Here is a 15,492-nt window from a genome sequence, read left to right on the forward strand (position 1 = left end):
GGTGGAAAGCATAGGGGAAAAAAAATGGACAGGCAGTTATAGATGTGCACAGAGGAAGTTTTTCCACAGTTTTTCAAATGAAAACCTGACTTCTGTCCTGCGACATGCGAGGAGATGCTTGTTTACCCTGAGACACACTTAAACATCTTAAAATAATGATTACAATTTCTGTCAGGGCTCTTTTTAATAATGTGGTTGGATATTCAGTTCTTTGCTTTGTGTCAGCTTCCCCTCTGTGAAGAAGCATAACTCTACTACAATTACATAATAGCTTTTCCTCATGCAGTTCATGTTATCTGGAACAGCCTTCCAATATCTTTCTGTATATCCTGACGCTTCTGTAGGTATTCACCCACAAGACTTCAAACCTGGGTGGAAAGCAATGCCCTCTTCTCTTGCCTCATCTCTGGACGGTTTTTCCTTCTGGTAATTGCCATGTCATACTGTTACTATCCAAAAAGACTTTATCATCGCCATCCAAATGGGTTTCAGATGCTTTTTGCTACGGAAAGTTAAGTGTTAATATATTAAGGGATGTTTTTCATGACAGCCTTTCTAATTCTGTCTTCAGAAACATACTCACGGAAGAGTAGGAACATGATAATCAGGCTACCACAGGAAAATATGATTGTGTAACCAAAGGATGCTATCATACTTTGAAGCAGGGCTAACAGACTGTTTTTAAGGATAAGCCAACCTTGATGAACAGTGCTTTGAAGACAAAGATGAAGAGTGAATAAGTAGCATGGAAATAAGTAGCACTGTTCCAGCACAGCCTGAGATACCTCTAAGAAAGGGGCAGAGGGTGGGGAGGAGGATTTTTTGGATTAGCAACTGGAAGAACTGAATGTCTGACTAATGTATGAATATGCAGAATATTCAGAAACTGCCAGGGCTGGAGGGTCTTTGGTCACCTTAATTCAATGGAGAGAAAAATCTTGCTATGGCTATTTATTCTGAAAGCTTATCTTTCTCTAGTCCACCTTTTTTATACCCTCTATGCCTTCCTGTCCCCTCCTAGTCTCTTTCAGAACATATGATCCTGAAATGATCATCTCTGCTTGTATTATAATAATAATAGTAATAATAATAATAACAATAATGTAATACAACAACAATAAGCCATGCTAAAGTGAAAAGCTGCTGAAGGGATAGGAGGGGACATGGATGAGACAGGCCACGTGATGGAGGAAAAACGGCCTTGTTAGTATGAGCTGTCAGTATAAATTTAGGCCATCTCATCTCAAGCTCACTCCTAATGATCTTGAGGAAGAGCAAGGAGAACAATAAAAACCCAAACATAAGAAGAAGCCATTCAGCACACATTGCCGTGTAAGTGTGTTGGCCCCCCCTGAAGCTGCTTGGGTACACAAGATACCTTAGACACCCAGCACACCCAGAGACATGAGAAGGGTAGATTTGGTGATTCGAGGCAGGAGAAAGAAACAGCTGCCAAAATTACGCCACATACACATGAAGGAGGCAGAGATGAGAAGCATGAAGAAAAGGAATTCTTCAGGATCTAACAGGTCTCTAGCAGAAGACAAAGGAACTGCCTGGAATTACCATACAAATTACCCAGCCATATCTTTTACTGTAAAGAAAAACTGATCACTTACTTGCAGCCAGCCTCTTCAGGGGACCAGTTATCCTATACATGCTCTGCTATGCAGTGACTGTCAGATAACATTTCAAAAGGGAGAAAGGGATATCAAACCCCTGGTATCTGCTAACACTAGGAAATTACTGGGGTCTATATATATTCTTTTCCTTTCCGTAGTATAGTAGCAGAAACGACAAGATGTGATTTAACCAAGATCATGATGCCACATCTGGTTTTGCAGCATTTCTCTTGAGCTTCGCTGAAGCCTGTTTTTGCAGGAGTTTCTACAACTACACTGTGGAATTTCATTAGGGATTTGTTTTGCGTTTAACATTTACACATCTCTTAAATGTTTACAGACATTTTCTGTCAGTTCAAATTATTCCCCCTCTTTCTCCTCCTCTTCACATTACCCCTCATTATATTCTATTAAGCAAGCTGTGTACAATTCCTCTCCAGACTAGTTTATGCATGCTTGTAAAGAACAACATATGCCCATTCTCTTATTGTTGACATGTAGCAGAACTGTATGCCTGTATGCATGTGGCTCTCTCCAGCTCCAGTCCTGGCATATGATATTTACAGAAAATCAGAATTTGATTGATGCTGTTCTTCATTTCCCTCCATATATATAAAGCCTTTTTTATGCTATACATCAGTGTGCCCTGCTCTTCAACTCTTTAATCTCTCCCTTTCCTTCGACTGCCCACACAAGCCATTAGTGTTTTAGTTTAGTCATCCATGTGGTTTAGTTCCCAGTTAGAAGGATCACAACACCTCTGATATAACTGTACAACACATTTAAATATTTCTACCATGTAAAAGGCAAAAAAAAAACCCATTAAAAAAAACTCTGTTTCCTATTGAAAGGAGAATAACATCCCAAGGCCACTTACATAAACAGCAAGGTTGAAAAAGAAAGTACAAGGTAGAAGAAAATACATGGCATGCAGAAGAACCCAGACCAATTTCAGTAGAACAGCAATGGTGATTCTGCCCCTGGATCCTTTGTCAAAATTCCATTTAACACCTCTGAAGGAACTGTGAAAACTGTACTTTCATATCCTTTTATGACCCACAGGACTGCACAGTATTCACATATGCCCTCCCAGGGTCAGGTATATTTAGGTGATGAGTAAATGTCATTGTATACATTCTTTCTTGTCACACAGTGCCTATCCGTAACTGTATCTTCACCTTAAGACAGTGCCTATCTGTCTCTGTTTTCCACTTCCTTACTATGATATGCAGCAAGGCAAAGGTGGACAGTTTTGATGTAACAATACCACTAGTATTGTGCACTAGAATATGAACTGAAATGAGGAGAATGGAAAGTGGTGAATAGGAACAAGAAAGGAGGCAAAACTTAGAAAGGAAAAAAAATTGCACAGGTGAAAAATGCTACAAAGACTGAAGAAGTGGAGAAGGGTAGGAGACACAGAAGGTGAAGAGGAAATGAAGAAACGCTAAGAGCTGCTGTGGCAAGCTGATGCTCACAAAATTCCCATCAAACCCTGACAGTGTGGCGTTCTCTTGCACCATGAAGCAACATGCTTTCTCTGACCTACATCTCCCACTGCCATCTTCTCCAGGGCAGCTTCTGCCCCAGCAATTCTTCCCCATATACACCAACACCAGCTGCTAAACTCAGTTCTTTCGGCAAGAGGCAAGAAAGGAAAGCCCATTCAGAGAAGGGCAGAAGTGAAATCATGGAACTAGCAGAGTAAGATAAAAAAGGGCACAACACGTAAGTAAGAAGACAAAGCTCTGGGATTCCAAAGATCAAATCAGAGACAGAAGTGGACGAAATTTTGGGACTCAGATGCAGGGTTCTCCTCACCTGACTGGCTGGTGCTAACATTGATGGTGGCATAGCGGGGTGCTTCTGAACTCAATTCAGTCACCAAGTTGACAGCCTGGATCTCAAAGGTGTACTGCACACGGGCCAAGAGGTTGGAAACTTGCACGCGACTTTCTGTCAGGCCTGCTTGACGTGGTTCAAACTGTATGTTGTCCGCACAGCGCAAGCATGGCCCTGAGGACCCTGCTGGGCATACTTTACAGATGACATTGAAAAAAACATCCTTGCGGCCACCCAAGTCCTTCGGGAGACGCCAGGTCAGGAGCACGCTGGAGCCAACAATTTCATAGCTAAGGTCACGAGGAGCAGAGGGGATGCCTAGAAGACAGAATGAAAGATCAAAATCCTATGAAAGAATGGGAGTGGTGAGAGAGAGGCCAAGACAAAGCAGAGGGGAAAGAACAGACAAACAAGTTGCTTTTTCTTCTTATTCTTACTCTTCTCTAGTTATTCCTCTGAACAAGGCTAAGAAAAACACATTCATCGCTACATCAAATATACAGTTCCAGATACGAAGGAAACACGGTACTATCACGGTTTAGAGAAACAAAATTAACAAGAAGGGTCTTTGTTTCCAGGGTGTGACTTGTATTTTTTCCTAGAGGAACAGCCAGTGTTTAGGGAAACTGCAAGCCTTTGAAATTTTGCACAAGCTTAGTAAAGAATTATCCTTACTGAGACCTCTATTTCTCTCCTTTGAGCGAGTAACGAACTCTCTCAGACTTCAGTAGCTTGTTCCATCTACTGCAGGAGTTCAATGCCAGTTTCCCTGTGACTGTTCCTGCTGCCAGCCAGGTTCCTGAATGGCACTGGAAGCAGACTCTTAACACCTAAAAACCTGCTCATTCTGTGCATCCAACACTTCTGCTGGCATAAAAACAGTGAAGAGAAGGAAGAAAATGCAGAGTGTGAGAAGATGGCATGGGAATGAGAATGGGACAAAATGCTGGTGCTAGGAAGTGAAAAGCTACGACAGATAAAAATAAGCAGCTGTGTTATGTTGCTAAACCTGGACGTAGACACAGAGCAAGACTAGAAGGGACAGAGAGCTGAGTTTAGTAACAGGGAGGGGCAAGGGAAACATGATTTACAGAACATTTCCCTCCAAAGGCTGTAAGGAACTACAAGAATCCTCATTCTTACAATTACTCTATAGTCAAGGAATATCAATGAAAACTATGGGCAAAGCCTTTTCTTTGTCTAATGCTGACACCCTGCACTAGGTACAGGTGAATGAGGTCTTTCTGGGGGATCTCTCCAGATGCAATTGAATTCATTGCTGGAGCATTTGAGTACAGCAGACACACAGAAGACTGCTTAAAAAATGAATTACTGACAAGATGACACATTTGTCCATCGGGAAACGTCAGAAATGTCTTTTGTGATCTTAACTGGGCCACTCAGCATTCGCATTGTGGTATAGTATTTAACTGCATGATCACATACTAGTTTCCTTAAGGAGTCTTATCACAGTCAACGCAAAGGATGCTTAATACTGTTGCAGATGGATTCTGTGGAGTATAGGAAGCAAGAGATTACAGAAGCAATCTGTGTTTCTGAGTGTTTAACTTCGGAGTCATAAAGTGTTTGCAAATTGCTTTAGAAAGTAATTCTTTTTTCCTGTCACTTCCACAAAATTCCAGGGTGATGCTTCCTATATTACTGAAATTCTATTTTTGATTGCTAATCACTAACCTTATTTCATTTTCTGCATCTAATTATTCTTTCTTGGCCTATTAATATTCATAATCAATGACTGTGAAAAGTTGTAACTGATGAGAACCACAGAGAAGCCAATGAAAAAAACTATTTTCCCATAAATAAAATCTGTAAAATTCGGATTCTGTGCAGGAAATGTGGTTTTCATATTGTCATGGTTTAAGCTTAAACCATGACACACATTTTCAGTGAGAAAGGGAAGAAAATACTGGTTAACTCCTTCAACAAACAGTATTTACCCCCGTGTATGAAATTAATTTGCATTTCATGAGAAATGAGTACATCATTCTTTCATTAAAAGTAGCTCCTTATGCATATTTGCAGTAAACTTAATTAAGATTATATGAGTCACCTAAAAGCTGACATTTTCAAATTTCTGAGCATCTAGTATTGCAACACCCCAGTGTTCTCAAAACACAGTTTCACCAATGTATCAACATTGTAAAAAGCATATTGGGAATGCTTCTGCCTTCTTGTCTGCATCCAGTGAGTGGCTATACCCTGTAGTCAACTGGAGACGCAAAGGGCAGTTTTGGGTTATTTCAGAGGTTCATGAGAAGAGGTGAACTGCAACTCTCCTGAATCGGTCAGGCACATTCTCTCTCGTTAACTGCTCTTTGTGCTTTGAGACACTCCATCCAAATACTTACCAGTGCAGGGAGCATCAGAATTGTCTGAAGCAGATCGATAGTAACGGTTCTGACACACACATTCACTGGAACCTGGCAGTGGAGCGTGGCTGTGGTCAGGGCATTGATGGCAGGGGTCATCTCCCACAGATACTTTAAAGAAGCCAAGGGGACAGGCTAAAAGAAGGAAAATAAGAGGCAAAAGCAGGAAACTCATTAATTCAGATTTCAGAAATAATGCAATCTTATTTACATGTAACTCGTGCTGCTGCTGTAGGCAAAGGTTATTACACAGAGTAGCTACTACAGGTTTTGTTGCTTTATGGAGCATGTATTGTTAAAGCTGCAATTTCAAAACAGTTTATTCTATAGAACAAGTGCTTAAACTGATTCACAGGCAGATGAAAGAGAACCAGTCCAGAGACAGCTCTGGCCATCTGAAATTGTCCTCTCATTACTTGCTCAAAGAACTTAAGTGTTGGAGAAGCTGAAGAGCATCCTAACATCGTCACGTCTGGAAACAGTCAAACAGTTACAGGTATTATCCACACCTCCTTCTCCCCACCCAAAAGAGCCACAAAAATGCACTTTGTTTTTTTATGCTGCCTTCAACAGTTTTATTGTTTAAAGTAATACAAGCTAGCATGGCTGATTTTGCATCAAAATTAGGAGCAGGCACTAGGATTGTTAGTCCTATTCTTTTCCTGTAGGTCTGGAAACTTCCCAATAACAGATGAAGGACTCCCAGATTTAGTCCAATTTAATCTGCAAATGCACAGGAGAATGCCTATGCAAAAAGCTGAAACAAGGACGGAAATACATCCTACATGGAAAGAAAATGAAAAAATAGTCACTTATGAACAGTATGGGAGTATTCTAGCTTTGGCAAAGATGCTGACGCTGAATTAACTTCCTAATGAAAAGATGGTTAAAAAAAAAACAATTCAGAAAAATGACCTAAAATTAGTAGTTACGTATATTTTACATTTGCAGTTTTTGCCAGTAAGGCTGGACTGACTACAGTGGACACTAACTGGCCTCCATGTAGCTAAAGAATGGCCTCCATGGCCAGGGACTGCAGCTATCGCACACCTTCTGCTTCCTCCTAAACCCCCACCCCTGTCTCTGCATCCAGTCAGAGAGCTGCTTACATTCACAAGCACCTTTATCCCTTTCCAAAATTGCCTAAAATACGCTAGCTCACGGCACTCGGGACTGTAGCCCATAGATGGCAATGATACTTGTTCCCATGACATGGAGCTTTTCCTGGCATTGCCTCAGTCCAGTCACTCTATAAATAGTATATCAAAGGTCAAATTGGGAGGAAAGAGAAAAAAGTCCCCTGACAATCTACACAGGCAAAAGACACTTCCTTTTATTCTAGCAGTTACAGTGAGCCTAGGGCTGTCTTTCCGCACAGAGGCAGAATCTATACCTCATTTGTTTCTGAATGATCCCCTTTTTCACACCTTAGGATTTTTCAGTTTTCATGTACTTTACATTCCCTTCTTATTGTAGCCTATGGCATCATATCCACTTGCTGTGGTCCTACAATCTCTGCAGATGACTACTGTACTCACTGGAGACAGTCATAATAAATACCCAAGCTGAAACAAGCCAATCATTTTTCTTTAGTGAAAACTATCATTTCAGGACCATCCCAGAGAAACCTACAACAAGAGCAGCTTCTCCAGAAACACCTCCACTGTGTGCCTGCCAAACAACTCACAAAACACCAGCTAAACCACAGGCCATGTGACTGGGGGTACTATGACTTGGTCATCTTCCAGGCACCACTACTGAAACACAGATTTAGCTCTCATTGATTCACAGCATCTAATGCAAGGACAGAGAGTTGCAGAGCTGGCACCTCAGGCTGCAGAGCAAGCTGCTACTTCCCATCAAGCTAAGGTTATTACGAAAGGAGAAGGCAGAGCTCGGAGTGCACAAGTGCTTTCCTCTCAGCTTGTCTCAGTCATATTTCATACCCTGGCACAGTGTCAGGATGCCACAACATTCAGCTGGGCACAGCTCATCTCAGACATGTTGACCCAATTCTCCTTAGCTCCCCCTTACACACTCAACTCCTGTGCTGCCTGTGTCTGCTAGCATCAGCCATCTAATGGGAGGATATGAAGAAAGTGTAGACACAAGGTGGTAGAACATGAGACAACAGGCACAAGTTGCAATAATCTCTGATTACATCTCATTACAATCTCCTTCTATATTGGATAAAGAAAAATGTGTCATCAAACACTGGAACAGTTGCCCAGGGACATTGTGGAATCTTCATCTTTAGGAATAATGAAAACTAGATTAGAATAAGCTTTGAGTGAACTAACCCAATTTGGTCCTCCTTTGAGCATGGGGTTGCAGTGGACGACTTCCACAGATCCCTGCAATGTAAACTATTAAGGGAGGCATCCTTTAAGTGATTAAAATTTGAGAAGAGATTATTTTGTTTTGTTTGGGAGGTTTTTTTCTGCATATGTATATGCATGTGCAATAGTATATGCACATTTTTAGCAGACTACTGAAGCTTATGCTTTAACACAAATCTTAACACTTCCTTAGCCTCGCACACTGAAAACAGTTTATGCAGGCTAGTGAGGAAAAGACATCTTTTAATAATACGAAAATAATCATGCAGTATTCTTGCGGGATAAATGAGCTCTCAAACAGCTGTGTGCTGTAGCTGGAGGGTAATTGCAGATGTAGGGGTATGCTGATACAGTATTGGCACATTTACAGTGATGTGGGAAAAGCATCATATTGGATACTGCCATGGAGAAAAACAGACATGGAACTTGACTGGTGGAACCGACTTGAAATTAATTTGTATTTGGACTTGAAAGACAAAAAATAAAAACACTAACTTTGTATTATTAAAATAATAGCTCTATTTTCAGTGAGGTTTCAAGCTAAGAGCTCACCTTCTCCATTTGGAAGCCAGCTCAGCAGTTTATCAAGCAGTCTCTTCTCTTCTCTCTTTTTCTTCACATAGTCACTTTTGAAATATTGTTTCAAACATTTCAGTCATGAATTCTCAGTATTACTTTCAAAGCATCTGGTAAGTTACATCCCATTTGACTTTTAGTCAAAAGGCAATGAAAAGCAGTGGGCAGTGAATCCCAAGAAACACGCTGTATTGTAAAATGGTTTGTGGGGACAGAAACCAGGAACAACTGTTCTCAGTAATGAACCTGTTGATCTGAGAGAAGATCTGGGAGAACAGCCAATCAGTCTGGAATTTTGGGAACCCCTACCCTAGGACAGCATAATCACCCAAAACGTTCTATTTCAGGCCCTCTATGTAGAAGAGTTGCAGGAAACTTTCCAGGGCAAGGCCCCATGTGTGTATACATGTACAGAAAGAAAAAGAGCTAAAGTCCCAACCTTCCTTTTTCCTCTGTAAATTGCCATTCGACTTTCTGACTGTTCAGTGTGAGAACAAGTCTACCTGGACAAAGGCAAAAGTGAATCCCAAACACACCACATTGCACATCACCTCAAGGGCTTACTAAAGGATGCTGTTTCACCTTTCTGTGTAGCTGAAGGAATTTGCCATACAGTAAGAAGCAGCAGGGGGTCTTATGAAACAAAAAGAAGTATCTTAACTCATGGTAGGGGGCAGGGAAAAAAATAAAAAGGCTTTCTATCTGCTGAGAATGGTTTTTGTCAGATTCTTTGCTCAAAATAAAGAGGTAACAGCTGGTCAATGGAGGATTCCACAGGCTTCCATATGGTGAGGGGGAAGGCAATGCCCACACACTCTTCTACTAAAGTGTAAGAAGGAAACTTGCTTCTACCCATCCTTGGTGCATTCTTCAGTCTTATTAAGAAGAGCTCTCTGCAGGATCATCAGCAGAAGTCTGCCCTTGGGCTACTGCTTTTGTTCTGTATTTCATATAGAACACTGTAGCAACTCTGTATCACAGTGTGCTTCTGATCTTAGGAAGGGAGAAAATACAGAGAAGTCCTGAAAAGGACTTCATGTGAAGAAACACCAAGCAAAGGAATTAACTATACCAGCTGAGCACGGCTCCATTCAAACTGGACAGCAAAGTATCGGCAGCAGGAGAAAAAATGAGGAACAATGATCAAGCTAGAGGAGTTTGTGAGAAACAGGAGGAGAAAAGTCTACCTTCTCACATTAAGGTTCATTATTTGGTTGTCTTCTGTTCTAAGCTTCTCATGGAATCTCAGGAAGTAAACAATGGGAGCAGTGCTTTGTAATCTGATACACTATCATTATTTCAGTTATTCCTTAAAATATTTACCATTTTCATCCAGCTTCTGTGATAATGGCACTGCAAGGGAATATTGCCTCTCATTGAATGCTACAAAAAATGGAAGCTGTATTTTCTAAAGTCCCTACTTTTATTTGCCAAGCCTAATTTCCATGTCTTTTGAGTGCTTAAGGCTACTATCTAAATTATTGACTTGCAGTTTACTGGGATCATGAACTAGTCATGCTGTTGATTCAGACAGCAAAGCTAGTGCCATATAGAGTTGCTCTACACCTGTCTGAGCTTCACTCTCAGGGGCAGTGCTGTATGAATATACAATGAGCAGGATAAAAGCTTAAACAAATAAAAAGCACTTACCAATTTTAACTGCTTCATAGGTCTCCAGTCCAGCACAATGAATGGTATCTTAATAAAGTTATTCTGTATGACCCCAATCGCTTAATGAAATAGAAATTGAAGGTAACGTATTGACAACCATTAACTATCCGTGGCATTTGCACTTGGAGTTGACCAGAATAACTTGTACTCCCAACGTCCCAGTCGAACTGTTACTTGAATAAATTAAAATCCAATTTTAAAATTGTGTCTGCAGCCAAAACTCGGTTCCACATCACATTTATTTTTTGGAGTACTAAGTGTGATGCAGCAACAGTTTACATTGCTGAGAGAGCTTGCGTAGACACAAATTAAAACCAAGGAAGTACCAGAAGAACGCTAGACATAAAAATCATATAACCAACATAAGCAGTTTGGTCTAATGGACTGTCTTAAGCTTCACGGTCATGACATTAGACTGGGTGTTCAGGCTTGGCCAGATTTTGGCCCAATACCATTATTGGGTGATATGCAATTTACTCTACTTCTTCCTACAATCATTTTACAGAAAATACTATGGGCCCCAGGGCAGAAAGGATATTAGAGGTAATGATAATACCATTATGTCTGTTTTTTCTCACTGAGCCAGGCTCATAGATCCCTGCAGCACATTCCCTGTCCCGTGACCAGGCTGCTGCCATTTCCCTTTTACTTTTGTTTTTATCCCCAGTTCCAACAGCACTGGCAAAAGGCCCCAAACTAGTCAGGACAGTAGAGTTTATTACTAGCTCAGCTCTGTTCCATGTGGCATCTCTTCCCTAATGCTGTTGCCTTTTGGTAAAGAAGTGGAACTATGTTAGATCCAAATATTCTTAGTCACAACTCCTACCAATTCTGTACATGTAGCCTGATAGGCTGTCTCTGGTGGCAGCTTGAACTACAGCCTTGAGTGGAATTTCTAGGTATGTTCTTAGCACAAAAAAGTGGTTGCTCCAACTCAACTGAGGTGCTAGAAGTGTCAGAAGAGGGTGCTAGTAAGTGTTCTTGGTGAAAAATTACTACATCTCCTAGCTCTGCAAACTTGGCAAATGCCAACTACTCCTAACACAGAGAACTAACGAGGTGGCTGCCTAAGAGGTGGGGAAAAGTGTCTCTCACCTTGGCAGGCTCGTTCATCGTCAACAGGCTGGTAGCCAGCCTTGCAGGTGCATCGTCCAATGGCCACCATCCACTCGCCTTCTCCATTGCAGTGCAACCGAACACCCATAGACCCAGTCATGCTTGTCTCTTCAGCATTTGGTACACACGTCCCTGGGGACTCCACCAATGAGGTCCTCTCTCCTCCAGCAAAAGTTTCAGGGAAGGAGGCAAATCCTTTCACCACAGCTGGGCACTTGTAGAAGAAGACTTGGACTGCCACCAGGGACATGCAGGCTCCCGAGTCCTGGAAGGCCAGGTAGAAGCCATGCTTGGTGAGTGGCCCAAAGCTACGTACTTTAACATTCATCTTTACCACCTTCCCAGTGCTGTCCACCTGCGAAAAGCTTTCATCAGCTGCAATAGTATCCACTTTGGTCCAGGGGCCCTCACGCCACTCTGGCAGTTCCTGAGAAGCTGTGTCAGCCTCTGATTGATGGTAATAGAGTGTGAAAGTCTCTTTGCAAGAAGAGGCCACAGTGCGCATACTGGCACAGTCTCTCACTGAGAAACGGAGGCGAACGTGGACTCGGTGGGCTCCTCGACGCTCTATGAAGTGAGTACGCAACCAGTTATTCTGACCAGGTTCAGCCACGTTACAGACTTGAAAGGTTCGGATCAGGCGCTTCTTGTCATCCCAGACACTTACCTCATCCCACTGAATGTATGGGAGAGAAAAGGAAGAAGAAATAGTAAAAGAAATATGGATTCACTGTTCAACTGCATCAAAAATACAGGACAGGCTTTCTTCCCCTCCCTTCACCTTGCCACATCTACGGTAAGACTTCGACCAGGTGACAGTATGTGTAGCACAGCACTCTATACAAGACAAATTATGACCCTGTAAAGAAGAGCTGTTAAAGTTCGCAAGTAAGAACTGTTGTGAAAGAAAACATAATTCATGCAAACCTGACATATGTCATGCTTGTTCCCTCCCTTTTCCTGCCTTTGGTTCCCACCTTAGAGCAAGCAACCATCCTCCCATCAAGTTTTGTACAATATCCAAATCTTTCCTGCATCCCCTGAATCTCAGGCCCATGTAGGTAGTAGCACTCTGTAAAGTGATGCAAAGAACCTGTCTCTTTCACTCACCTGGGTGGCTTTCATCCCTGGACAATGGTCTAATCACCCTCCTAAGGTAGCCCTGGGAGGAGCCAATTGAGGTTCTCTTATCTCTGTTAAGGTGGTTTTCCTGCCTCTCACTTTCTCTCCGGCTATGTGGTTGTGGAGAGGAGTCTTTCATTATTAACAGAACAGTTTCTATACAAACTGATCAAACTAAAATGTACATTTACAAATCAGGAATTCTTGATTATTCTGCTAGCCTGGGATTTAAACAGTGATGTCAGACTGAGGATGAAGTTTTAAAGCCTTGTTATCCATTCACAGATGAAACCAAAGGTACAATTAAATGTTACAGCAATTTCTGTCAAACCTTTCACTGTGGCTGAATACAATACGTCTGTTTTTCCACTACTAACCATCTCCTATATTTGAATGCATCATGATGTTTGTGGCTATAGAATGAGTCAAAACATTTTATTGACCATAGAAAACTAACATGCATAACACGCATCAAAAGTAATCACTTTTCACATAAGGATTAAGAAGATCTGGATCACCCAGTGGTCCCCTAATCTTCAGGTATGAGGCAAAGGAAGGGTGGGAATCTATGACTGGAGGTGGCAAGAAACAGGATCCACTCCCTTTGGTGACAGCTTCCCTGATGTCCATCACGTTCTAACATCTGTCCATCTACGTAACTGTTGCTTCATTTTTTCTGCTTGACCATAAGCATGCAACAGAAAACAGGAACTTTTTGAAGCCTTATGCAGCTTTCTGGGGTCACCTTAATCTGTTCTAAGTATGGAGTACTTCCAACACTCTTACTGAAGCAACAAAACAATGGGATAATTGCAGTTTATTTGAGCCCCTCTTCCTTCCAAGTCATACAGACAATACTGAACAAAGTACAGTGCTACTTTGTCTGTGCTATTCCAGCAAGAGTCTGCAGTTCCTGTTCTTCACAAATCCAGCAGAAATGAGAAATCTCATGCTTGGTCAAGAACTTGGGTCACTGAATACCTCCCAAGGAAGTGAGTAAAGCTTGGAACATGGATCAACATGGATCAGCAGACAGAAAAGGCTGAACTCAGATGCTTGACAGAATACAGAGAAGACTGCAATATACCTATACATTCATACCTTCTAGAGAGCTCACAGTCAGTAACAACATGTGCAAGATAAATATACATCTCTCTCACTTATGGCTGCACATTTCTGGTCCTGAGCCATGGCTGTAGGGCTCACGAATTTTGTTTCCCCCCCACCTTTTGAGAGCTTCAGAAAGCCTGTAGTGTCTCATGTCCCGGTAAGCTTCAAATTCATTTTCTAGCTCTGGGCAGGTAGGTAGAAAGCCAGCAGCCAGTATTGAACGCAGCCAGCTGGACTGCAGATTTACACAGAATTGACCAAGTATACCCCTCAGTGCACCAGTCGTGGGTTCCCAGCAAGCTACTTCTCCTCTTAAATGCTCTCCATATCCTGGCGCACAGCATACATGACTGGTTTACGATCTGGTTTATGAACAGTAACACTCAATCTGCGTGATGATTGTGTCAAAATGCTTGGAATGCATAGGCAGACTCCTAGAAAATGGATAAATAAACACATTTAGACTGGAGCTCCACTGAACTACCACAGGTCTAGCTGTTCCTTTACCTTTGAGCCTATAATGAAAGCTTGCAACTGGCCAACGACAACTGAGGAAAGAGGTTAGAATGCAAAGTATAGAATTACAAGGGAAATATTAATTCGTGTGCACGTGTCCCAGCAAACTGGGGCAAGCCAAACATGGTTTTACACATGATTCATCTACCCTTCAAATGTTCAGGTACTGCACAATTTGACTGATCACTCACACCCACACTACTGATTACCAGTCATAGCAAAACTCTGCAAAGAAGATTTGTCCCCCAGAAGAGCATTAAACAACCCTACCTACAGAGAACGCCACACAGACTTCACTGTATCATTCCACAAGGATCAGGAACCTACAGCAGCATCAACCTACGCCTGCCTTCGTGCTTCACAGACTTCAAAGGCAGAATTCAGCTAGGGCTCTTCAAGGAGCTAGAGACAGAGAGCAACACCACCCATGGGAGCAGATGTCCTGGGTTTAGCAGTAGCAGTCACTTTTTCTCCTTCTTAGTAGCTGGTGCAGCACTGAGTTTTTGACTTTCGGCCTGGGGACAGTACTGATAAAACCGATGTTTTCAGTTGCTGGTCAGAATGTTTAGTCTGACCAAGGACTTTGTGAGCCTCATGCTCTGCCAGGGAGGAGGGGAAGCCGGGAGGAAGCAGAGACAGGACACCTGACCCAAACTAGCCAAAGAGGTATTCCATACCACAGCACATAGGCCCAGGATGTAGAACTGAGAGTCTCCAGAAGGGCTTAGCTCACTGCTGGGTGGAGGGGAGTTATCGGTCAGCGGGTGGTGAGGTGTTGTATTCTCTTCCCTTGTTATTTCCTTTATCATTATTATTATTGGTGGCAGCAGTAGTGATTTGTGTTATACCTGAGTTACTGGACTGTTCTTATCTCAACCCGTGGGAGTTGCATTCTTTCGATTCCCCTCCCCGTCCTCCCAGGAGCAGGGGGAAGAAAGGGTTGGGGGGGAAGTAGACTGCGTGGTTCTAATTTACGGCCTGGGCTTAAACCACGACAGCAGACCAAGCACCCCATGCCTGTGCGGAAGGGATGTGGCTTTGACAGCAATTTCCGTGAGCAGAGAGAGGTGGCAATAGCATCCCACCTAGCATCCTCCTATCCAGTTTTGTACCACGTACCATGTTTGAATTGTTCATGTGTACAAAATCCATTAAACACTTTCCACTGGCTCCAGTTTCCTGTTCTTC

General features: G+C 42.3%; 1 protein-coding gene across 1 annotated transcript in view; it reads right to left on the reverse strand.

The window, feature by feature from the left end:
• The window catches only part of LOC308218723 (ephrin type-B receptor 5), a gene marked incomplete at both ends in the record, with an annotated part of 40,670 nt that overhangs the window by 14,239 nt on the left and 10,939 nt on the right, over nucleotides 1-15,492 (reverse strand). The window contains 3 exons of the mRNA XM_080613083.1: nucleotides 3,444-3,782; nucleotides 5,834-5,989; nucleotides 11,536-12,232. Coding sequence (XP_080469209.1) covers nucleotides 3,444-3,782; nucleotides 5,834-5,989; nucleotides 11,536-12,232 — 1,192 coding nt within the window. The remainder of the gene's footprint in view (nucleotides 1-3,443; nucleotides 3,783-5,833; nucleotides 5,990-11,535; nucleotides 12,233-15,492) is intronic.

Source organism: Psittacula echo, assembly GCF_963264785.1.
Source record: "Psittacula echo genome assembly, chromosome: 3".
Taxonomy (NCBI): Eukaryota; Metazoa; Chordata; class Aves; order Psittaciformes; family Psittacidae; genus Psittacula; species Psittacula echo.